This window comes from Caretta caretta, chromosome 3 (genome assembly GCF_965140235.1).
Source record: "Caretta caretta isolate rCarCar2 chromosome 3, rCarCar1.hap1, whole genome shotgun sequence".
NCBI classification, from domain to species: domain Eukaryota; kingdom Metazoa; phylum Chordata; order Testudines; family Cheloniidae; genus Caretta; species Caretta caretta.
This window is the reverse complement of record NC_134208.1, coordinates 115,049,725-115,075,616: the sequence shown is the minus strand read 5'-3', so window position 1 is coordinate 115,075,616 and position 25,892 is coordinate 115,049,725. Positions and strand designations below refer to the sequence as shown.

Sequence of the window (25,892 nt, the reverse complement as noted above, 5' to 3'; positions counted from 1 at the left end):
GCAAGAAAGGCGAATGAACTAATGGAAAACTAATCTGCTTATAACTACTTTTTAAAAAGTCTTACCTTTACTTGGAATTTATCTTACTAAAATGGGAAAGTGTCACTAAGAAGCAAGATATCTCAGTATGAATTTTATTATTCTGCTTTAAATCTAAACTGAATGGCTTCTCTCTCAGTCAGGGGCAGGCAATGTAAAAGTCTTTAACTGGCCTCCCGAAGAGGGAAAAGCCTGTTTCTAAAGTGTCACACTGTTCCAGGAGAAAATTAAAGTGAACTGCTTGAACGCCACACACCTATCACCTGCATTCTCTCTTTTGTGCAGGAGATTTAAAATAAATAAATAAACTCTGTCAGCAATCTTTCTGAGGATTATATTCCCTTGCCAAACAGTAATGCCTATCCCTGAAGCTGTGGTATCGCCCTGCAGCTTTACAGGCATCATTGTGCTCGTGCATACCTAGTCTTTTGGGTTTAATGTGTTCAAGAAAATACAGATTGTGAGATTGGATGTCAGGTTCACAATAGCAGCCCCTCCCATACCAGGTGATCTCAAAACACTAAGAAGAATGTTATCGGTATAATTATTACTATTTGCCGATTACAGCACTGTCACAAAGCGCAATGGATTTATGCCTGTCTTCGGGGGGCCCAGTAAAGACGTTTAGCATCTCAGCTATCTTCTCAACTATGTTCAAATAACTTTCCACTGAGCAGCCTCTGGAATGTTCTTAGCATTCTTTAGAGAAGGGCATTTGCTATAAGACAACTCATTTCTTTTTTGATGGGTACCAGAGTTTGTATTCTTAAATGGAAAAAACTACCAGTTATTCCCGTTTTCAACACAAATTTCCACATATAATTACGCAGGAAACATCAAGCACCAAACTTAGTAGTGAAAATGATAGTTGGAGAGGGAAAGACAATGGGAACAGAAGAAGCCTATGTCTTTAAATTTGCATAAATGTGGCAACACATATTCTATTAAGAGTAATGTAGTTTTCATACTCTAGACGCGCAGAGATTCCATTTATTATAGCCCAGGCTAGTAGCGCAGGTATTGTTAAGGGTACCTCAAACTTCCCATTATGAAACCCCGTTTTCAATTGCTCACAAAATTTTGCCAAAGTTTAATAATTTGGGCTGAAATGTTAAATCCTAGGTATCTGTCTCTGGCTGAATTGTTCTGGAAGTTTTCAGCCAAAGCAGTTTAGCCACCTATGAGAAAAGTTCTAGTGAAAAATACATTGTTTTGGCCACATTAAATTCTGGCAAACTTTTGTTTCAAAAGCTCTAGTTCTCCTGTGCTTTGGAGCAGGGACTTGAAATTTGGCAGGTCCCTTTGCGTTGGGAATGCGCATTTTCCCATCCCTGTGAAAATCTGCCCAGATCTGGCCAAGTTAAAAGCCTTTGAAAAATTGCAGTTGCACGTACTCAGTAGAAATGTCTTAGATTTTACCAGCAAAAGGGGAACTGAGTCAGAGAGTCTAGAAGGGTGAGACTAGGACTTGGTGGTACTTGGATGAGAATCCTGAGGAGTGGAGACTGGCTAGGTAAGAAATGTAGGACTGGAAGGGACCTCAATAGGTCATTTAGTCCAGTCCCCTGCACTGAGGCAGGAATAGGTATTATCTAGACAATCCCTGACAGGTGTTTGTCTAACCTGTTCTTAAAAACCTCCAGTGATGGAGATTCCACAACTTCCCTAGGCAATTTGTTCCAGTGCTTATCTTACACTTAGGAAGTTTTTCCTAATGTCTAGCCTAAACCTTCCTTGCTGCAATTTAAAGGCCATTCCTTCTTGTCCTGTCCTCATTGGTTAAAGAGAACAATTTATCATCCTCCTCTTTTGTAATAACCTTTTATATACTTGAAGACTATCATCATGTCCCTCCTCAGTCTTCTCCAGACTAAACAAACCCAGTTTTTTCAATCCTCCATCATAGGTCATGTGTTTTAAACCTTTAATCTTTTTTGTTGATCTCCTCTGGACTTTCTCCAGTTGGTCCACATCTTTCCCTGAAATGTGGTACCCAGAACTAAACACAATACTCCAGATGAGGATTTATCAGTGCTGAGTAGAATGGAAGAATTACTTCTTGTGTCTTACAACTCCTGCTAATACATCCCAGAAATACATTTGCTTTTCTTGCAACAATATTACATTATTGACTGATATTTAATTTGTGATCCATAATAACCCAGATACTTTTCTGCAGTACTTCTTCCTAGGTAGTCATTGTACATTTTGTATTTGTGCAATTGATTGTTCCTTCCTAAGTGTAATACTTTGCATTTGTCATTATTCAATTTTATCCTAGTTATTTCAGGCCATTTCTCTGTTTTGTCAAGATCATTTTGAATTCTAATCCTGTCCTCCAAAGTGTTTGCAACCCCGCCCAGCACGGTATCATCCACAAACTTCGCAAGTATACTCTCTATGCCATTATCTAAGTCACTGATGAAGACACTGAACAGACCCAGACCCAGAACAAATCCTTGCGGGACCCTACTCGATATACCCTGACAGCTTTATCATGAAACATTGATAACTACTTTGAGTACACTTTTGTAACCAGTTGTGCCCCCACCTCATAGTAGGTTCATGTAGGCTATATTTCTCTAGTTTATTTATAAGAAGGTCATGTGACAATATCAAAAGCCTTACTGAAGTCAAGATGTATCACATCTACCATTTCCTCCCTATCCACAAGGCTTGTTACTAGGGCTGTCAATTAATCGCAGTTAATTCACGCAATTAACTCACAAAAATTTATCAAGATTAAAAGAGTTAATCTGTGAAATTATCACTATCTGTGAAACCCACTGGAAAAGTGTCATGTCCCCCTTTAGAGCTGGTCCATACAGAGGATGGTAACCTACTATTGCTACCAATTACTCTGTTAGCTCATGGATCTAAAGCTCCAACCCTACTGATGACTCATGCTGATGGCAACATGATGCCACATGATAGAACTTCTGTTTTTTCAGTTTACTAGAAAATTGGCCACAAAAAATGATGTTAAAAGGTTATTAATATTGCAAAATCAGAATCAAATGCTAGGAAATGCCAGAATTAAGGTGGTCTGTGCAACCTTAATTTGAGCCTCTTGTGCCTATGCATTACGATACAGTATTTAATTACCTACAGTATATAATACTATTTTTCCCTCCGGACCCTTGTCTTATTCAGGGCACAGAATGGATCTGCTGGGGATTAATTAGGATTGTGTAGTGAAGGAGACAGCTGCATGTAGAATCCTTGCTTCAGTTGTTGCAGAAGCTGGAGGAGGTGTAGCAACTACTGTATCATAATGCATATGCATAAGAGTGTCAAATTTAGGCTGCTCAGGCCACTTCAATTCTGCCATTTGCTAACTCTTTAGTGCTTGAGTTTGCAACCTTAATAATGGTTCAAGCATAGTTTTGTGTGCATGTGTGTATAATAATAAAGTCATACTGCACCTAGCACAATGGGGTTCTGTCTTCTAGCTATCATCACAATATAAATGTTTATGAATAAGTCATTAGTAGCAACTTGTAGAACAACAAAACCATCAAATTTTTCAGTTTTCCAAATATTTTCATAGCACTAGTTAATCATTATGAGTGAATTTCTATTTGTCTTATGTATTTTTTTTAACTGAACCACGTTTTGAGAAATTACATTTAAAAATTACATTTTTGCTTTTCTGCTTCCCTGCGTCGTAAGGACTCACTGCAGACCTATGTTGCAGACACTGAAGCCTTGCTGTGGACCAGTGTGCCTGCTCTAAAAGTGAGGCAAGCAGAAAGCCCAGCTAATCTGGTTTGGTATCACTAGTTTCCCAAAGTAGGCTTCAAGCTGTACTACTCAAAATTATAATTACCCCATAAGTGTCACCTGATTAAACATACCCAACAGCAGAAAAAAAGCTTGTTCTAACCCTATTGCTATGTCTGTCCTCTGTATATCCCATGCCTAAGAATCACAAAGTCATTCCTCAAAACAATAATAATTAAACTACATTTCTAGACAACATACAAAACAGTTTCCTTGAGTAGTCTTTGTTTTTAAAAGTGTGCCCTACAGAAAGAGGATCACGTAGTGAAAACCCTGTGCTAACTCCGGTCATTCATTAACTGTCTAAATACTTCTGCATACAAATTTGCAAGAAAGCTGGGGAACCTCAGCAAGCCTCTAATATCAGTTAAAAATCACAACAGCCATTTGCTATGAAAGAAATTTTTGCCTCTGTCCAACAGTTTGGTGCTGTTAGCATCAAGACCACCCTGCTTTTTGAAGACTAAAGTAATGCTACCAAAATTCCATATTTAAATAATTGACACCCCCGCCCCAAAGTGAAATTTTACTTTTCTCACCCACCTTAGCATTCTCAGGTTGGAGAGATGATAACTGCAACTTTCTTAAATGCTGTAAAAAACAACAGGGGCAGAGAGGGATACTGCCGGAGATATTACACTCGTCAGTCTTATCCCATGTCTAGCCATCCCCGTGTTCTTATGTGGAACTTCAGCCAGCCAGTGTTAACCATTTTCATAGCTCTAAGCTGGTCTTATTTTTCATTTTAGTTTACAGCCCAGAGTCAATCTTTTGAGATGTAACCCACCAATATTTTTAGGTATTTCTTTTCAGGAACAGAATCACAGCTACATTAGGGATGGTTACCTATTAGAAAGGTCCTCAGAAACATATTTCACTGGCAAAGCATACATAGTTTCACATGACAGATTCATACAGTGCAGTCACATGCAAGAGAGTCAAACTTTCACAGCTCTGTGTCTGGCACACATATTTCAAAAAGTTTTGGAAACAAAGTTTGGGAAAGAGTTTCCTTTAAGCATATTTCCATCTCATATTAGAGAATACAGAGTTTCAGAATTTGATGAAATCCCCACTATTTCATATATAGACATGAAAGAACAGACTGAATTTGTACTCACACCACTATCTTTGAGCCATCAGTCTGCTATTTTCAAACAGATAAACTGGAAAATGTTTCTGTTTTCTCCCCTCCTCCTCCCACAATTGTATAGCCCTTTAATCTGTCCATATTCTGGTATCTTTTTTTCCTAGGCCACCCAATTCAGTGTACTTTCTACCTGTCCAAATAGGGTCCCCCTCCCGCCCTCCTGCTCCTTTTTACTCCCCTTGCTTCCCCATTAACCTGTGCTCCAGTTCCTCCTTTATTTCTTACTCTGCTCCTTCTGTATTTTCTTTCATTTCCTTCTCTGTTTTTTTGTTCTGTGATTTACTCTTATTTCCCTCCAACTTTGCACTGGTTAGTTTGTCCACCTTTCCTAACACCTTCCTCCCTCCAGTTATATCTTCATAACCCAGACTTCACACACTCTGATTGTTGTCCTTTGCCTCTTCCTTAGCTTTTCTTTCCTCCTTCTCTCCCTGTTTCCTGACAAAGGACCAAATCCCGACACGTATTTATGTGGTAGTATGCATTAGCTGTTTCTCCTCAAGTCAACTGGCTCGAAACTTGTATGGGCCACTTATGGAAGGCCACGGCTAAGAGGCTCATTGCTTCACTGTGTGCCTAGGACCCAATGAACTCAGAGTTTGGAATGCTCATACAAATAAGCAGATCTTCAAGGATTCTGCCCTTTTTTCTCTTTGTGATGCTTGGGCTATTAGGTAAATTCGTATGGCATCACTGAGGTCCTGTGGATGGGGGAAAAAAGGGGATCAGGGACAGGGTCATGTACAGTGGGTTAAAAACCCAAACACTACATACACAGTGAGGGATATGGGGTCCCACTCTTGTCCAATGATCCTTATTACTTGGAAAGAGATTTCTTTGCTACGATGGGACCCTATCCTTTAAAGCTAAACCAAAAATTCCCTTGCCTAGTATTTTGACTTTCAATTAATCTGCCACAAAGCTGTGAAGACTTTTTTTAATAAGATGTTCTAAATGCTTTAACAGTTTCACAAATGCTCTCCTGAAGAGCAAGTTACAGCACTTCCATAATTTCAAGATGATTTGTCTCATTTACTCAGCATTTGATGATACTTAAGCTGTTTCTAGCAGGGATTTATTGGCCATTCTAAATTTAATTGGATAATTTATTTCAAGATTATCTTTATTTTAGATTCCAGTACTTAGTGTTGTATAATTTATTGTATGTGTCTGTATAAACATGTGCAGAGAGGAATAGGGGGGTAAAAGTGAAGAGCAGGCCAGGTTTACTGGATCAATCCTGTATATACTGAATAATGACTGTACACAGAATGACTTGTTTTAACATTGTATTACAATCTTGCTTTAAACCCTTCCAAAAATGAAATCTGAATAACTGATATTAGTGTAATCCCATCAGTCATAGAAAATACTGTAATTCTGCCGGAAAAGACTTGTGTGTGTTTTTTTTTAAAAGACATGCATTGGTATTATCAAAGCCACAGTAATCATTTTCCCCCTTCACTCTTCTAAATCCTTTTGCTTTTTGTCAGTAACAGACCACCTTTTCTTTTCCAGATTAGTAATGTATTTAACACATATAGCTGCCTAAAGCTACATACTATAAAGTTACCAGACTAGACATTCACCTCCTATGAAATCATCCTGTTGTTGTAGTAAACCTATACACACAGGGCAGGAGGTCAAAGAAACGTAGGAGTCATTTTAATAAGTAGGTAATGTGTGCAGGTACAATAGTGATGGACATGGTATAAGAACCTAGACAGAATTACATACAGAGCCCTAAAAGGCAGGCCACTGTGATCCTTTCCCTATAGCTGAAAAGTGACAGCGGAGCTTTTTTTTTTTTTGGCTGGGGACCTGGCGAAATCTCTTTGAAGTTGTTGGGTGTAACAGTCACCTTTAAGCTCCTTTATAGAATAGATAGCTGAAACAATAATTGTTTCTGCCCAAAATATGGGCCACAGGCTGGAGGAGAAGCTGAGCCATACGGGCCAAAGGGTCTGATACAAAAATGCGGGGATGGGAGATTGATTGAACAGCAGCTGCACATTTGTGTGTGCATGCACAAAATAGAAATGCCACAGAAACAGACAGGAAAGGCAGCAAAAAGGCAAGGACAGCCAGAGAAAGATTTGTAATGTGATCCTGAGAAAAAGCTGAGAGCTTTTGTGTAAAGTGTTGTCTGGAAAGAGGCTTGGAACTGTGAACAAAGATACTGCCTCTTGTTGTCTATGATTCTTACTGTGCTCAGGGAAACAGGACTTCATGTACATTCTTTGTAAATCAACAGGATAGCATCAAAGAACTACAGGACTCCACCACCAGTTTTTCTTCCTAATGGAAACAACCCATAAGACCCTGAATATATTGGCTAACCACTTGGGTTACAAGGGGTAAAAATATTAAATACTAAGGGTTTTTTGTTGTTTTATTACTAATTAATTAAAATGAGCATCAATTTATGTTAACCTACCAAAGAAGCTACGAATGCTAGCAGGAATTATGGTGTTGTATGTGTTCATTTATAAAGAAGAGGAGCTCTGTACAAGCTCAAAAACTTGTCTCTCTCACCAACGGAAGCTGGTCCAATAAAAGATACTACCTTGTCCCCACCCTTCATTCCCTGTTGTCTCTTGAATACCTTGGGACCAACACAGGTACAACAACATTGCATCCATTTATAAAAGCCTTGTAGTAAGTTTATATGCAGCTCCTGGCAAGTTGCCAGTGCTGCCTACAGTACTGCAAAGTTTAAGTGCCCCGGTTAGAAGATTACATATTTTATGGGTCCTTTTCTGTGTGCATCTCCCTTGTAGAACTCTCATGTGATACAATTTACCAAATTAGGCAGCTCTAACCAAGCCTCCTACCTTTACAATGCTCTTTAAATCCTGCACGTACGTCCTCTCGGTCTCCAGAATTTCTTGGACAACTCTGTCAACATACAGGAGCTTTGGACTTGTGGGCTCTGTGACCAGGGACATGGCACAGTTTTTGTTTGTTCCCTTAGATTCAGCTTTCCTTGGCATATTTGGCCTTTTTTCAGGGCTTTCCTTGGTGTTCTGTTGCTCTGTGGGGTTATATCTTTGTAACTCGTTGCTGGAAAATTGCCGGGCTGGAATCAGCTCTAGTTTTATGGCCCCTGCTTCCTTATCCTGGTTAAACAAACCCAAATGGCTGTTTGAAACTAAGGTCATTCTGCTGCCAAAGGAACAGTGGCTATCCCTGGAGGAGACAGAGGAGGATGTGGAACTAAAGCTGACAGGGCGGTCGCTGTCTGACAGTTCCATGGTATTTATTCCACAGTAGCGAGAAGGTCTGTTCCCCCTGCACACATCTTCCTTTGTTGATCTGGGGCCAGGACCCTCAGTCACAGCCGGTAAGACATCAAGAGGCAAATGGTAATCATCTGAAAAATAAGGAAGTGTTTCACAGTTACAATATCTCATAATACAAATTAGCCAACAGTCATCTAAAACCACGTACACACAAAACAAACGCAAATCTGTTTTTCCACAGACGGCTGAAACAGAAGGCTTTGGAAGGCTCAGTGGTGGTCACTGTAATACAATCTAATGCCTTTCACCACTAGGTCAATGTGGCTAATCATTATAGTCATCCAACAGTAGTTTGGTGGCCTGCGAGAAAACAATTTGGTGGTCCAATTAGGCAAGAAAATGCAGTTTCCACATAATCAAAATTTCCCACAGGAAGAATCTTGATTTTGGTGAAAACTGAATTTTCCATTAGGAAAATTTAAATGAAATATTTCAATTTGGGTCAGTTCGACTCAAATAGAATATTTAGTTTTGTTGATCTGACTCCAAACTTTTAATTTGTAATCAGTTCAATAAAACATTAAGCTGTTTTTGCCTATCAGTGCATTGGGCCTCCATTCTTTCCTATGGACTGAGTTCTCTGGAGGACATCATCATTGATAATGCAATACAAATTTCCCTCCGGCCTAGCTCTGTGCGGTGCATGATGTGAGAGAGTCAGACTGGCCAGGGAGCCTCGCCCATTGGAGGGAGCCTCGCCCATTGGGTCTCAAACTACGAATTCCCATGAGGAAATGCACTGAGAAGAAAATGCAGTATAACATAAAAGTGGCTCAAAATTAAGTGTTTCATGTCATTTCAACAAATCAAAACAAATTTTTGGAATGTTTAATTTTGGGGAGGAATGTTTAATTGTTTTGATCAAAAATATTGAAACAATTAATTTCTGAATCAATTTTTTTTTAGAATTTCCATTTCAGTAAAGTTTTTGAAACTTCACATTTTCATTCCAATTTCAGATGAAAACAAGTGCTGAAATGTCCAAATTTCCCATGGGATGGACATGCTGAATTTCACTCTGCCCTAGACTTAATTCAATGGGTAGCTGTCCACAGTTGAGAAACCAAGCTGTCTGTCTCAGTAGAGAAGCCAAGAAATGAATGAGCTTGTGAACTGAAACTTCCTACTCTTGTAACTGGCCCCTCCAGGTCAGAATTGAGGCATATTGGTGGTATGGGAAACTCGCACTGCCATGACTTATGCTACACTTGGTCTGTGGATAGCCAGAACCTCATTCTCCAGAGAATGCAAGACTGACAACTTTTGCAAACAAGCAGCAAACTCTTTTAAAAATACATAAATAAAAGTGGGTTTCTCTGTCTTGTCTATAATATATTCTGCCCTCTGATGCATATGTGTACATCAACATTGATGGGTACTGTCAAGTATGTATCAGAGGACACAATTTGGCCATTAGAGGCTTAAATTGATTGTCCTCATTTACACTGGCTTAACACCATGCCCTGTTTTATGCTTGTAAGGAAGAGAAGGACCAGATCTTAAGACTATGCTACCTTCTACCTTTCCCTTTCTTCTTCTTGCATGTAACATTTTCTTGAATAAGCTCGGATAGCAAGTGCAAACTCCGAAAGGAACAATATAACGGAAATATATTTTTTGCAGCAAAATATTGAAACTGAAGTTTATTTTTCCCCAAGTTGGCAGCAAAAATGTTCACATCCTTATTGATTTTGATAAGAAAAAAAGTATGCATTTTTGTTATCAGTGTGAAATCACCTTAAAAGTTAAGTTAGAAATTAGAGGCTAGCAGTGCAGAGTTAGAGGCTCTTGAAAACTGCACAGGATAAATAAGGTAACGGGGATACCCTTACACTAACTTATCATAAAATATATTACTAAAGTACATGACAAAGATCACATAATTAGTTGCATTTGGTTGGAACATAAAAGGTTCCTGTTTCATTCAATTACTTCATACTCCATCTTCCTGTTTCACTGATATGTTGTCTGGTTTTAGATAACATGAAGATATTACTAAGTAATGTTTGCTCCACAAATATTTGTGTGATCATTAATATAAAAAAAACAATAATTTGGGTCAGTAAAATTGAAGTTCTAAGAAATGTTAATAGAAGTTTTTCAAATAAATATATTTACAGACACAAGGTATAAGTAAAATTTAGCATGGCCTTTTAAACCTTCCATAATGTTCTCCTTGCTTGCTTTACAACAGTTTAATGGCCTATGAAACAACAAGGATTAGTTGCAGTAGTTAAAATGCACTTCCTCTTAAAAGCCTACAGAAGCATGACCTTGGCAAACACAACAGAGTTCAGGGCACCTGTATATAGGACACATTTGACGAAGGATCATCTGTTTTCACAAAAGTCATTAAAGGTAAACATGCAGCACCATGTAAAAGTATGCTACTGAATGGTACACGAAGTACACCAGGCAAACCATTTACCCCCTTAAAGATCTTGTTCTGTTTTATCCTTCTTCCTGCTCCCCTGAAACTAGTTTTTTCCTTAATTAAAATTCTTAGTACTTTTACAGTCATGTGTAACTCTGCAGTTTGGCTTCACAGCAGCTTATGAGAAACTTTTTTTTTTTTTTTTTTTAAAGTCAATAGGTAAGTGATCCTACAGATTCACCTCTCAAAACTTCATGCTGAACCCATAAAAAACTCAACGGTTCTGCATGATCTCAATGCAAGAACTACAAGTCACCCCAGGTTGTTTAAAATGGGTTCAGATTCTACAAAAATTTTGTGAATCTCAGCAAAATTGTATGACATGCTTGATTGGAGTTCTGAGCTTAAAACAAAACCAGAAAGCAGATTTGTTTCCAGTGTTTTTGTTTTATATTACAAACATTTTGCACAGCTACAATTGTTTTTAAGTTTTGCTTAATATAAGCCCAGAGACTAGCCCGAATAAAAACTGGATCTGAATGCCACTGAACTTCTGTTCTACCTATAGGTTCTTCTAACAGCCCCCATCACCATCATATCTGACTTTTCCCCAAGTTATCCCCACAAAACAGTTGTGAGGTGGGAAAGTATTATCCCCATTTTACAGATGGGGAAATAAGGAACAGATAGATTAACATATTTGTCCAAGGGCACATGAACAATCTGTTGGAAAAGCCCAAGAACTGAATGCACTCCAGAAGCATAACTACAAGCCCATTCTTCCTCCCTGGGTGAAGTTCAGATTTCTGCTTTCGGTTTTTGAGCCCATCTCCATTGTAAATCTCTCTTCAATAGATTGCCCAAATTGTCTACTGCCTGACTGGCAAAATAATCTCAAAGGTGTTAACAATGGAAAAAATCACCATCCCTAATAAAGATTTGTCTAATATTATGATCCCAATGATTTAACTTCTTTTACTGTGAACGCCTCAAAGAACACTGAAACCTCCCTCAAAATCCTGTTTCCCTCAGAAACTTCTCTTCATAATGAGCAAATTCATTTTTCAAACACACTGCGGGGCTGTCTTACAAAGTTGCTGAGCACCCACAGTTGCCAATGACATAATCTGGCCATTGTGTGGGTGTGCCGTACTTCTGGAGCAAAAAAGACTCTAATCTTTTGCTTACATAATGAGAAGTATATACTTACATAAGTGCTGTATTCTTTGATCTACATTTGACCCACAGTATTACCTGTTATGTGTTTTGTTGTTTACTGAAACTTTTGCAACAACAAGTAAAAAACAACAGATCTTTTGGAAGGGTTGAATAATGGTATTTAACTTGTGTTCCGAAAAGCTATCAACCTGAAATTTGCATACTTTAATTAATGAATAACAATAATTACTTGTTAGTTCAGCACAGAGATGAGGATAATTACATGTTTGTCCACACTCACGAGGAAATGTGCTTCCGCACCAAAATCTTTCTTGTTCATGGCTTTCCATTAATCTAGGCCATGTCTACACTGCCACTTTACAGCGCTGCAACTTTCTCGCTCAGGGGTGTGAACCTCTCCCACCCCGAGCGCTGCAAGTTTCAGCGCTGTAAAGGGGCAGTGTAGTAGCCGCGCTCCCAGCACTGGGAGCTATTCCCCTCGTGGGGGTGGTTTTTTCACAGTGCTGGAAGGGCTCTCTCCCAGCGCTGGTGCCACAACTACACAGCCACGTTAAAGTGCCGCCCCAGCAGCACTTTAATGGTGCTAGTGAAGACATACCCTTAGTTAGGCTTCCCAATCAGTCAGTCTGACTCCCAGTGAAACAGCATGCAACCCACTTGCACCTCCCCAATAGGAGAATTTTAACTAATAAAAGCAATGACGTGCATATTCTATAGCAGTGCAAGGTGAAAAATACATTCATTCCACACTAACAGGCAACTGGGATGCTTATTATAATGCTTAGTAAGACTACAGATAAAGCAAACATCTTACCATGACCAATGCTTTCAACGTGCATTTATCAAAAATTTCTTGCTCAGATATATCAACTATCACCTGCTGCATTTCTTTAATACATAATCCTCTACATGTTTTAATAGATGTATTCACAATAACCATGATTTTTGTCTATTATTTCAAATACCATAAGCCACATTTTCGTCTGTTCTGAAAACCTCCCACTATATAATATATACAATAGTACGATGCAATTTGAGATAGAAACAAGAAGTAAGCCTTAGAGTATTAGTTTTTATTCCTCTATGTTTAGTGCATGTAATTTTACAGATATATTACATACACATGACCAGCAACTTGAATTTTACTATTCAGAATTTGCATTGCCTTTCTTCACATACGAAAATTAAGTTTAAGTCATAATCTACATGATCACTGTTTGCAGAAATCAGTCTTTACTTCAGATGCTCTGAAAGTTTAGCTGAATAAAAATAATAACTATAGTATGTCTTTCAATCCTTAGTTATAGTTTTGTTTAAAGCTTTTAATAATAAAAAGGCATTGGTCCATGCTGTATATGCATTTCGTAGAAGTTTTACTAAACCAACCTGCAAAATATATTATATTTGAAATTAAAGGATAGCCTTATCTGAAATTAAATGAGAGAGAGAGAAGTTTCCTGTTTGAAAAAAAAAAAAAAGAATAAAAGTTACATTAAAATGCATGCAATGATGCCACTACGTTACTATTTACATAAATACATTCCTCTGATGAAGGCATTCTCTACTATGAATATTAGTGAAGTGAAGAACAGTCATTTGTGAAAAATAAAATAAAAAGCCACACAACAACAACTGGCCTTCCTATAAAGTATTCAAGTTTGGAAAACTCAACTTTTAGCTTTTACTTCATTACTGAACACTTAATATAAATGTACATGAACATAGCATCATCTGCAACTGAACAGTCTCTGTGTACAAAATCGCATTGGAAAGACAGTACTTGCAGCATTAGAGCACATAATTTTGTGGATTCACTCGTAACCCTCATGTACAACAGCTATCCAAGTACTTTAACTGAACTTTGAGCAACAAAAATCCCATTTATTAGAGATCACAAGAAAAGGGGAGGAACAAAATCCATCAACTAGCTTGCCTCCATAAATTAATCTCCCCACTGTTCTATATTTAAAGTAGAATAGCCTTCTGTCATATCAGATCACACTAATGTCCCAGAACAGTGTTGTGAGGGAAAATCCTCTGCGACAGTATCTCACCACTGTGGAATGTATCTTGCTCCTTACACAGTGAATGAACAAGTTCCTCTCTGTATCTCAAATGCTCTGTGAACAACTCACAACCTACCTGTGTAACAGAGAATAAATGCATCTTCTGCCTTCAGCGGCTCCAGAATTACCTCACTGAGCACTTAGGTAAAATGAGAAGCTCTTACTAGTCTGTACAACTCCTTCGGTAGAAACATTGCATGAGTCAGCTTTTTTATATAAAAACCCTGTACACAAAGGCTTCACAGAAACCTGATTCACAACTTTCCCACTGCCTTTTTCCCAGTGTACCCACCACAGTCTTCAGCATCGCTAAGAGCCTTAAATGAAACATGACATCATTCAATTCAGGGACAGGACAATAGACACCACTGTGGGTAACTTTAAAATGCACACTTCACTGAGCAACACCCTGGAACTTCTATTCTTTCAGGCACAAGACTGTAAAAACATCAAATACAACCCACACTTCCACAGCATATTTTACGCTTCACCCCTTGATTCACTAGAAGATATTGATGAGCATGCAAAGTAAATAAATCAACTTAATGGTACTGTGAAATCCCTCAATGCTAGAAATTCCATGTGAATTTGTGCTGCTAGTTAAATGGGATCATTTTCGACCTTATGCTGACTCTACAGCAGGTCCGGAAAAACTTTTCAAGTGAGTTTGTAAAATCATTATATTTTTAAAGTTAAAAAATAAGAGATTTTTAGAAAACAATATTAAACCCACACATTGATCAGTCACCACTGGATTGTGATGATGCAGGGCAGGACAGAAAGGAGCCTGGTTAGGGGATCGGGAAACAGACAGGAAAAAAGCATGCGGGGGCGGGGGCGGGGGGGGGGGGAGGAAAGAGATGAAAGAAAGTAAGGACCTTTAAAAAAGGTAAAAGAATAGAAAATATAAAAACAAAAGAAAAACACACTTAGGAGGAGGAGAAGCAGAGTTACAAGTGGAGAAGAACAAGGAATAAGATGCGACTCAGAACAAGAAATAAGATGGGAATATTTTTTGGCCATACAAATTAACAGAGGGTACAAAACACAGTGAGCTGGCAGAAGTAGAAAGCACTGGAGGGAGCACTGCTGGATACATCCTATTATCCCTGCTGTTGCCCTTTACTGTGTCATGTCTAGATTTTAATCTGAAATGGGAGTGGGAAGAAGGGGTTGGTGTTGCCTGGCCGAGAAGGAGAAGAGGAAGAATGTGGGCACCACTTTTCTCTTCCTCCAGTGCATAACTTCCTGTGGCTAGAATGGTCTCCTGCCTTAGTTCCACCCTGACATGGGTCCCAGATTTTCCATACTGCAAGCCTGGGTATCCTATTCCTGGCTCTTCACCTTTGCGGGATTTAGTGTTCTCGCTGCAGGGTCATTGGAGGCTTTCACCTGTTCTCAAATTGCCTGTGAGTTCTTCAGTGCCACTCTCTCTAGTTCTGCCTGTACTGGATAACTAGCACTAGAAAGAGCATTTAAACGCTGTAATAATAGATTAGTTTGGTCTTGGCCTAGGAGGGAGAGTGAAGAAAAGCTGCAAAACTGAATAGCCAGGAAGGGGACATTTTCTCCCATCTCCTATGAGAGGAGATGTTATTTGATGCCACAGTCTTGAGGCTCAGCAGAAATCAGCTGGGTTTTCAGCTGGTGGCACCTAATTCTCAGAACAGGCAACGGAGAATGCATCTATGGTAGCAGGCCCAACTCTGTTCTGCATAGGATGTAGCTTTCATACCATCTTTGAAGCCATTCCTTATGCTCAGAATTCCCTCCCATTCCTTGTGCATCAAATGACCTTGGTCTCCATTTAAATTTGTACTCTAAGGCCATTGATAATTTTCATCTTCACCTACTGCTCTGCCAGGGTGAGGGTCCCTTTTGTCTAATGGGGTAGATCAGCTGCTTCTGAGCCATGAGGATACCAGCCAGGCTCTATCAGTACAAAGATGTGTGAACCCAAATGCTCAAAAATCAGAAGACATACAAAGAGAACCCCACTTTTTTAAAATCTCATTATTTATGTGACAATCTCATGATTTTTTGGATGCTTGGAGCCCACTCCTTTTCCCCATCTTATCTATTTGGGTTGTAAACACTTTGGGGCATGGATTATCTCTTGCTGTGCTTGTATGCTGCTTAGCACAATGAGGCCATCAGTTGGTGCCATTAGGAGCGATGGTCATACAAATTAACGAAATAATATACTCACGAAGTGAAAAGGCTGCTAAGTTCTTTAACTTTTACCTACAAAAACCTTATGGCTTGATTTGTTCACAGTGGGGGTTGACAGGGTGCCAATAGAAGCTCCTTGATTCCCAGTCATTTGGCTCAGGCATAAATTAAATCTGCCTCCTTACAGCTTTAATTTATGCTGCTGGCATAAGGTCCATCAGGTACCCAACACCAGCAAAGAACTGGGTGCAGCAGATCCCAGCAGTGTCATCCCTCTTGTACCTCCTGCACACATCCATTTACCTTGGTGCTCCTGAAACACCCACTGCCTGGCATAAGGGAAAGTAGGGGAGATTCAGCTACATAGGGGATTCTCCAGTAGGAATCTTTGGACACTTTAAATTCACTTTGCACTTCATAAATAAACTTGATGACCTCCAGAATCTGGCCCAGAGTTCACACCATGTTATTAAAATATTTATGACACTAATAAAGTTCATAAAAGTGGTAGAGAAGAAGGGTAGCTGTGATAATGGGGTAGGAAGTAATTTTTATACTAGTCCATGTTCCATTTCATTTGGTTTTTGGCTGTTGTTTTTCTGAGGGTTACAGGGTTTTTTTCTATGAAGTATTCAGAGGTCTTTGGGTTTGACTGCTATAAAAACTGTTAATAAATCATCAAGTGTAGTAAAAATATTAAATTTTTTCATTTAAAAACAAAGCCTTATCTTTCTAAACTTAATCAGCAAACTGAGTTTATAGAGGCTGGGGTGATGTCATTCTATCATTCATCATGATTAGTTAAGAACTTACTGAAAAAAATAGGTTCCCTTCAGCAACATTAAAAAAAACAACCCATAATTCAACAGTAAGAGTGCGCACACAGGCTCCAGTTCTTCTGTAGGACACTCTGACGCCCTCACTGAAAGTGCAGTGTAATGTATTAATAACTCTCTGCAATGCAGTAGCTATTTAATCTGTATACAGCACTGCAGAGATTTCTAACAAAAGACACGTATCATGTGCTGCTGATGCATTGCAACACAAGTAAAATGTACGCAGCTAACCGTCCATTTACAGGACTTTCAAAAATATGGCTCATTCTCATTGTGAATTTATTTTGGAAAAATAAAAACTGTCTCATTATTGTTAGTACCTATGCAGCCTAGTTTAAACTAAACCATTGTCATACAGGTACATACATAGGAGTAAATACACTATTCTCTCTAAATGAGATTACAGTACAGTTAGCAAGCTTTTATATTCCTTTCTTCCCCAAGTGGCATTCAATGCAGAAGGTTAATGGTAAAATGTCTGACAGGATGCTGCTTGAATTCTTAACAAGTATGTACATTTCAAAACTTTTATCCAATTACATTAATGGTAATTCTTCTTTATTCACAGTCTCTTTCCTGTGCCCAGTACTACAGAGGAAAATGCACAGTTGCTATGTTAGAAGACACACCTTCCTAGTCTACATTACATCTTTGTAACCATGACTGGACATAACTTATTTCTTTCATTTGCCCGTCCCTTGTTCAGTCTACTGTTTTAAGCAAATCCCCTACCATGCTGATAAAGCATGGGTTATCTGCATATTCAGCCTCATTTCAACCAGGCTAAAATGTTGCTGAAGTTCACAACCTTTCAAGTTCAACCATAGTAGCATTAGGGCACAGGAATTCTTACTTGTCTCTCCACGCATGAACACAACACACTTGGTTCCTTTATTCTGCCTATTGTTTTCTGAGATTAAATTAATTTTTGGCTATAAACAGGCATTTCAGAACTTTAGATGTCAAATAACAAATGCACTCTAAAAAGGCATCACCTTTTCAATAACTGCACTGTGCAGCTTCAACAAATAATTCTTAAGCAGTATAGTTATATTTAGTAAGATAATCTCAATTATGCCACCAAGAAAATGGCCTCTCTCTAGAACTCATCTCTTACGTTGTAACTTCAGGGAATTCACAACTCAAAACATTTAACATAACAGATATTACTACCATTAAAAAGCATTTTAAAAATGTCAACTTTAAGCTCTTCCGCTAAAAAGACACAACAATCCCTAAACAAATGCATTTTGCAAAAGCCCGTTCTCTGGAATAGCTGCCTTTCTTGAAAGTTAGATTTGGACAGGGGTGAATTTCAGTGGAATTAAAGTTGGTCTCACCTTCCACTTCCAGCTAAATTATTTAACTAATTTGTTTTGAATTGGAAGCACTTTCTAGAACGGGGTGGGCAAACTTTTTGGCCTGAGGGCCACATCTGGGTATGGAAATTTTATGGCGGGCCATGAATGCTCACGAAATTGGGGGTTGGAGTGTGGGAGGGGGTGAGGGCTCCCGCTGGGGGTGCAGGTTCTGGTGTGGGGCTAGAAATGAGGAGTTCAGGGTGTGGAAGGGGGCTCTGGGCTGGGGAAGGGGGTTCGGACATGGGGGGAGGGGCGAGGACTCCGGTTGGGGCTGTGAGCTCTGGGGTGGGGGTGGAGCTGGGGATGAGGGGTTGTGGGAGGGGGATCTGGGCTCCCAGTGTTCTGGGCTGGGACTGAGGAGTTTGGAGGGGGATCAGGGCTGGGGCATGGGAGGGAGTCAGGGGTGCAAACTCCAGGCAGTGCTTACCTTAAGCAGCTCCCAGAAGCAGCGGCATGTCCGCCCTCTGGCTCCTATGCGGTTCCCGGCAAACGGGAGCTGCAGGGGCCGTGCTTGGCACAGGGGCAGTGTGTGGAGCGGGGCCCCCTGGCTGCCCCTACGCATAAGAGCCAGAGAGCGGACATGCTGCTGCTTTCGGGAGCCATATGGAGCCACAGCACACACGGAGTGGGGCAAACCCCCGACCTCGCTCCCCAGCCGGAGCAGGAGCTCAAGGGCTGGATTAAATTGTCTGAAGGGGCGGATGTGGCCCCCAGGCTGTAGTTTGCCCACCCCTGTTCTAGAAGCCTTTGCATCTCAGAACGCTTGGTGATTGAAATAATACTGAAGTAATAAAACTGAGTCACTAGTAACAGTAAATATTCTTGCCTTTGAACTTCCTGTCTAAGCATTATGACTATGCTACCCACTGGATCAGCGGGCAGCGATCGATCCAGCAGGGGTTGATTTATCGTGTCTAATCTAGACGCGATAAATCGACCCCTGAGTGCTCTCTCATCGACTCCTGTACTCCAGCTCCGCAAGAGGCGCAGGCAGAGTCGACGGGGGAGCAACAGCAGTCGACTCACCACAGTGAAGACACTTCAGTGAGTAGATATAAGTACATTGACTTCAGCTAAGTTATTCACGTAGCTGAAGTTGCGCAACTTAGATCGATCCCCCCCCCCCCCCGCCACTCCCCCAATGTAGACCAGGCCTTAGTGCAACTTGGACAAGAAAACAAAAACAGCTTGCACTTTTATTTGTTTGGGAGGAAGGATGGCCCTGTTCTTAAGTCACAGGAGTGGGAGTCAGGAAATATGGGCTCCGTTTCCTTCCCTCTCAATCACAGACTGTTACCTTAGGTAAATCACTTATCTTCTCTAGGCCTAATCTACTGAAAGGAGATAATGTATTCTTAGCTTGCCGGGCTTAATTAGGGCCTGTTCCAAAGCCCACTGAAGTCAGATGGAGTTTTTCCAATGACTGATAAATAAGCGAGGCCTTTAGTAAATGTTTCCAAATGAGCATGAGATTTTTAGAATGGAAGGTGATATAAAATTTCAAAGTATTATTATGAATTGTTATAGCAAAGAATAAAGAATTGTCAGGTTTTGCCAATAAGAAATACTGCAAGTAAGATAAAAGTACAGTTTCCCCAATTAATTGTTATGTGTAATTTTAACTGGAAGAAATGTCTGGGCAAGTATTCTGCAAACCATTTTTTAAAAAGAAAACTTTGCAGGAACAGTTTCTAAGCAACACAGTGGCCCTCTATTCCTCCTCTTCCACAATGTGCATGTGGGTACTTTTACAAACTTTGTCCAAAAGTCTAACAACTGAACTGCAGCAAAGTAGTCGGCCATACCAGAAGGTCAATCTGCTCTCAGTACTAGCACACAAGAGAGCTGCAGCTTGTTAATCATCTGTATTTTTCAGTCAGAAGCCAACCCTCACTTCCACTTTGTTGTTGATCCTAGAAAGTCCATCTAACACCCTGACCTTCCCCTTAAAACCTTTGGTAGTCTTCCACTGTGTTGTTACTGAGCTTAACACATCCCCGTTAAATCTGTTTCGTGGAGAAAAAAAAATAATAGATCAGCATCACAGAGGTGTGTTCAAAGAGGTAAGAAAGTTTGAGGGAGTTGCTTTGAAAACTTCTATAATGTTTAATACAGCAGGCTTGGTATTATTTTTACCACTATTATTATTTCTTGCAGGCAAATCATTGAAAACAACAATGCTCAGGGCATAAACAATAATTTCGTCACAACTTTGCACTCATCTGTTCTAACTAATAAACAAGAGCAAGAAAGATGATCTTAGAAGATCAGTGCCACAGCATTTATGTGCAGATTACACAAATACTTACAGAAACCCATGCTCCTTTCAATATCTAAGATTAACTATTCCAGAATTCACACTACAAGGTAAAATATTACAGGGCAGCAAGTAAACAGATTCGAATCCTAGATTTAATTAAATTGAGCATTTGATGTAAAACTCAGGAACTACTTAGTTGATTCCTTCTGCCAAGAGTGTTCCTCTGAACTTTCTTCTTACAAAAACAATGAGCTTTCTGGCTAAGATCAAGCAACTCAACTCAATATCAAATACACCTTCTGTGCAGGAACTGCATTTCTCCTTTGCTGACAGCTACATGCAATAATTTTATGGGTCTTAAAAGATTTCATTCTCTAACTTCCATGATCCTATGAAAAAGGGCACACATTTTAATAGAACCTTATATTAGATGCATACCACACATTTTTTCCTCACTGTGCTATATGGAAACTTAGCAAAGGGGTATCTTAAAGTTCTAGTGGCAATCTGATTTTTTTTAATAATATTTTTCAATCAGGAAAACCAACTGAACAAAAAATCAGAATTTAGAAAGGAACAAGAAAACCCTGAAATTATCTTGTTCATAAAAATGTACTGCCCCAAGTTACGGGACAGTATCAGATATGGGAAAAGCCAGTTAAAATGTTGAGGAAATGTGTCACGTGACAAGTGCATGAAACTGTCTTCTCTCTGCTTCATTTACTCCAATGCTAATTATAGTCTACATCATGCTACTTTTCAGTCACGTTGCCCAAACATAATACAAACATGTATTCTAAATTAGAAGGTATACATTGGTCCAGGTAGCCCAAGCATTCAAGTGTATGTGAACAATATTCAAGTTTGTCCATACAGTGTGAATAACTGAATTTATAGCTAAGAGTATTCAGTAAGCAAGCTGTCAAAAAGCATACAAGGATTCAATTTGTTAGCTGCTGAGCAACTTCAGTTTAAGTTTCTACTGAAATCCCTCTTGTTAACAAGTACCTTAATGTGGATTTATTTTCTGGGATCTCCTCTTTCACATGGGGCATTTTTCTCTGCCTGTTCAAAAAGCGAGGTTTAACTCTGGTGCGGGAGGGGGTGGTATGCCGAGGGAGAAAGGGAGGGGTTGTTTGTTTTTCTGTGGTAACGGGGTTTGTAAGTCTCCTAATCTTTAAATATTAGAGATGGGAACCAAACCAAAAGCCCAGATCCAGCAACCCATTCTCCTCCGCCAAGCTCTGGGGAAGTTCAGTTCTGGATGCAAACCTTATGGTACAGGCTAATCTTTGTTAAATATGACAGAGATTTTAAACCTTTACTGTAGTAATTTTAGGAATTGCTAAACTAACTGAAAGTTGGAGGACATCTTTTGTTTCAGGTAAGTTTTTAAATAATTAATTAAAAGTCACCCAACTCTCCATCCTACATAAGTATGAATTCTTAGTAAATTCAATGTCTGGCATGCCATTTAAGAAGCACTCTTGCCACTTACCTGTAGGCATTGTTCCTTAAAAGGAAGGCCAATAAAGCAACATTTTTTTTTCCCCGAGATCCTGTGATCAAAATAAGAACTTTAAGCTGCAAATCCTCAATGAAGCTTCTCCTGTCTTTTTCATGCCTTTCCTTCATTTCAAATGGAGTTTCCTAACTTATCCTGAGACAAGCTTCCACTTAATATCCCACCATGGAGCTCATGAACTGGAAAGAAAATAAAGAAATCCTTCCACATTCTCTTTCCTTCTGCAATAGGTTAAGGGCTGAGCTGAAAAACTTCCCCAGGGGATACGACCACTGAGAGACTGGTAAGGCAACCTGTCTCAGATGGTATAGCATGAACAGAAAAATCCTCCTCCCTCCCTCCTACTTTCTACCCCACACTTCCTCAAAGCCCAGTTATAATGAGGCTACAAGTTTAAAATCAGTTTCTCTTGCTCTGTCCAGACATACTTATAGCTATCAGACTTTTCATTGCTGAACAATGCTGCACATTCACTATTGAGCTCTGAAGCACAGTGAATCTCTAGGAGGCCACTATATTGGTATTATTTCACAGAGTACAGCCTGTTACCACAGCTATTAGCTGGCATGCTCACTTTTCAAATCCCAATCTCTCTGGAAACCCTGACTACCATTATTTTATTACAAAGAGCCACATGTTAAAAGTAGTGGCTAAGGTTTCCCCTATTCCTCTTCTTTTGCTTTAAAAATATATTCAAGTTCTCCTTAAAAAGGTCCCTTTTTTACAGTAAATGTACAGAATATGCATCCATTTTAAGAAATATATATACTTTAAAAGTCTTAGCAAAAGCTCTAACATTTAAATCAGTAACAAAGGAGACAGATTATCAACTATGACTATTTTTACCAGACATTTAAATACATTCACTGATTTGGAATTAGCAGTTCTCAATAATCTCTTAATTAAACTCATTACAATTTTTAAAAGTGTTATCCTATTTGATAGAACCTGCTTTTTTAAAATAAAAAAAAATAGTCTAATGGTTTTTTCCCCTAGTTGCCTTTTTTTCTTTCCATTACATTTTACATGAATCCATAGATGTGCCCAATATTTAATAATGGTATTTTTGCAATCAGACTCCATTAATCAGCTAATAAAATAGATTATAGCAATATGGCCATATTTTCTCTTAAATACAAATATTCCTAAGAAAGAATAATTGCTTCATTTTACTTGTGTTTTTGGCCAATATAATCTGATCTTGCATTCATAGTTCCTCTAGTTTCAACTGCGAAGCTCTTTCAGCTGTCTAACTCCCCTCTCCATCCCCCACCCCAAATTTACTAATCCAAAGTACAGGACTCAAGACATTTTAAGTATGAATTGAACATGCCAATTATAAATTAATTGCAGGATATTTTCAAGACTAAGAATGTTTTTGGGTAGCTTTCATTTCCTGTAACTACAGCAGAATTATTTTAAAACATCATCAACAGCAAAGGCTTACAAGCACAAATAGCTTGAACATACAACAAGGAAAGCCAAGTTGACCATGGTCACATTGTTGCTATTACTATGGAAATTGTTGCTCTGCTCAGAAAAAGCATAAGTGCTGAATGGACAAATTGTAACATTTGTGTTTTACATTAAAGAACAAAATCTGCTACCAGACATAGTAGAGTTATTACTGTAAGACTAAAGGCATTATTATAGTGACATTACAAATATTACCAGAGGGGCAAATCCCACCCATAACTCCACAATTGTGGAGGGCTTCTATGGAGCGGAACTGGTGCAACAGGGCAATGGAAAGCTTCGGAAGCTGCACAAGATGTCCCTATGCCCTTCACCACCTGGCTCTGATGGAGCTGCCTTACAACAATGCACACGAGCTGTCTCCGAGCAGGACAAGCCACTGATCTATGGATTCTTCTAGGAGAGGGCTGCACTAGGGCCAGGGAGGTCATTTCAACCTCTGCTGAAGGGTTCTGCTGCATTAGTGGGAGGATCCCCATCCCCAAATTTCCTCAACTGAGAAACTGAGATTGGCTGCTGGGACTGGATTTGTCCCTACAAGTATAAAGAATATGTTCTACATTATTGCTCATATTTACCTGAATAACTGCATCAGCCCCACCAGATTAGCGAGATCAGTGGTTCCCAAACTTGTTCCGCTGCTTGTGCAGGGAAAGCCCCTGGCGGGCCAGGCCGGTTTGTTTACCTGCCGCGTCCGCAGGTTCGGCCGATTGCAGCTCCCTTGGCCCGTGCCGCTTCCAGCAGCTCCGATTGGCCTGGAGCAGTGAACCGCGGCCACTGGGAGCCGCGATCGGCCGAACTTGCAGACGTGGCAGGTAAACAAACCTGCCCGGCCCACCAGGGGCTTTCCCTGCACAAGTGGTGGAACAAGTTTGGGAACCATTGAGCTACATAAATACATTTTAGGAGTGAAAGAAGAGTGAGAAAATAAGCTGTGCCCCTGACATATCTGTCTTTCTCACCAAAAACAAGTATATACCCTACTCTAAATTTAATCACTACCATAAATGCATATTGACTTTTTTACTTATCTTGTTTTATTTTAAAACCAGTACTGGTGTCTAGTGAGAACAAAGTATTCAACATTAACAAAACATTAAAGAGAAGTTCTTGACATGAGGGATATTCTGTTGCTAGTGTTTTTCCATTTGCCAACAGTTCAGTTTTGGAAGAACACTGCATGGGTGGAAGTGTGTCAAGTTAAAAGGACTTGAAAGAATTATGGAGGTTAGCAAGTAAACTGGCCTATCAAATCACTACTATGATGTTAGTCTTCAGGATTTTGAGTTCCGATTTTTCTATATGTAGGATTCTTTTAGTAGTCACTTACTAGCATAATAGCCATCCAGGAATTGAAGCAAAATCAGAAACTGATTTGTTAGAACTCTTAATGGAGTGACTATTGGTTATTTATTATCAGGTCTCTGCCTTGAGTAGGGCACTGTGGGACTTTGGATATTCCAGTGCGAACCTTATTTTCCCATGGCAGGATTATTTTAAAAATAAAGAAGTTCAATATGAAACTTAAACAAACAATCATGATGTATGCCCCAATCCTATTACATTAGAGGCCAGCATTTCTCCCCTCCCCCCAGTCCACTTTAACCATATATATATATATATATATAGATATTGATATTTTAAAGAGGTATGAGACTCAGCAACAGTGCATCATGCATCACTGGACCTCATGTCTGAGAGCACTGATAGCCTGATTTGAAACTAATATTCCTCTAAACTACCCATTTAGTGGTGTAACTAGCCATCCCTTCAGACCCCAGAAGGTGACAGCAGAATCTTCTATTCTCATAATTTTCACTCACTGACAGTATTATGATGATGATCATATCCTATCCCCCCGCCTTCCTTTATTATAAAGACAACAATGGGTGAAATAATAATAGTTTTATTCAAAACTAGCAAGTAATAAAAACAATTTACTAGAAAATTTCACACTCCCATATGAGTAGGTTTTGCTTAAAAATGCTTTCAGATTTGCCAAAAATATCCACAGAAACTAGATTAGAAAAATGTCCATAGAACATGACAATGTCTCTAGTATATTTCTACTATGTCTAGTTATCAGACTTTTCCCTGACTAAGCCTAATGAAGTATTTCTAACATATTTAACCATGAACTGGAAATAATTAAAAAAAAGTTTCTCATGGTTACAAATTCAAAAGTATCTTTTGTATTCACTTAGTGGCAAACTCTGCTTTGCTGTTGGGATTTTACAGTATTACTAATGATGTGACCGGGCCTTGGATACCCATCTTTTTAATTATTTAAAACTAGATAAATAAAAATAAAATAAAAAACAAATCCTCTAAGGGAGACTATATTCTACCCTGCCATAAAAATGAACTTG

General features: G+C 39.2%; 1 protein-coding gene across 4 annotated transcripts in view; it reads right to left on the bottom strand.

Moving 5' to 3' along the window:
* PLEKHG1 (pleckstrin homology and RhoGEF domain containing G1) overlaps positions 1-25,892 on the bottom strand; it is a 215,812-nt gene that overhangs the window by 77,064 nt on the left and 112,856 nt on the right. For 2 of the 4 annotated variants that reach the window (XM_075126804.1, XM_048844243.2), the window contains one exon: positions 7,807-8,345. In XM_075126804.1, the coding sequence (XP_074982905.1) occupies positions 7,807-8,345 (539 nt within the window). Of the gene's footprint in view, positions 1-7,806; positions 8,346-13,969; positions 14,070-22,020; positions 22,372-25,892 lie in introns of those variants that run through there. The other 2 variants (XM_048844244.2, XM_075126805.1) reach the window with 2 other exon arrangements.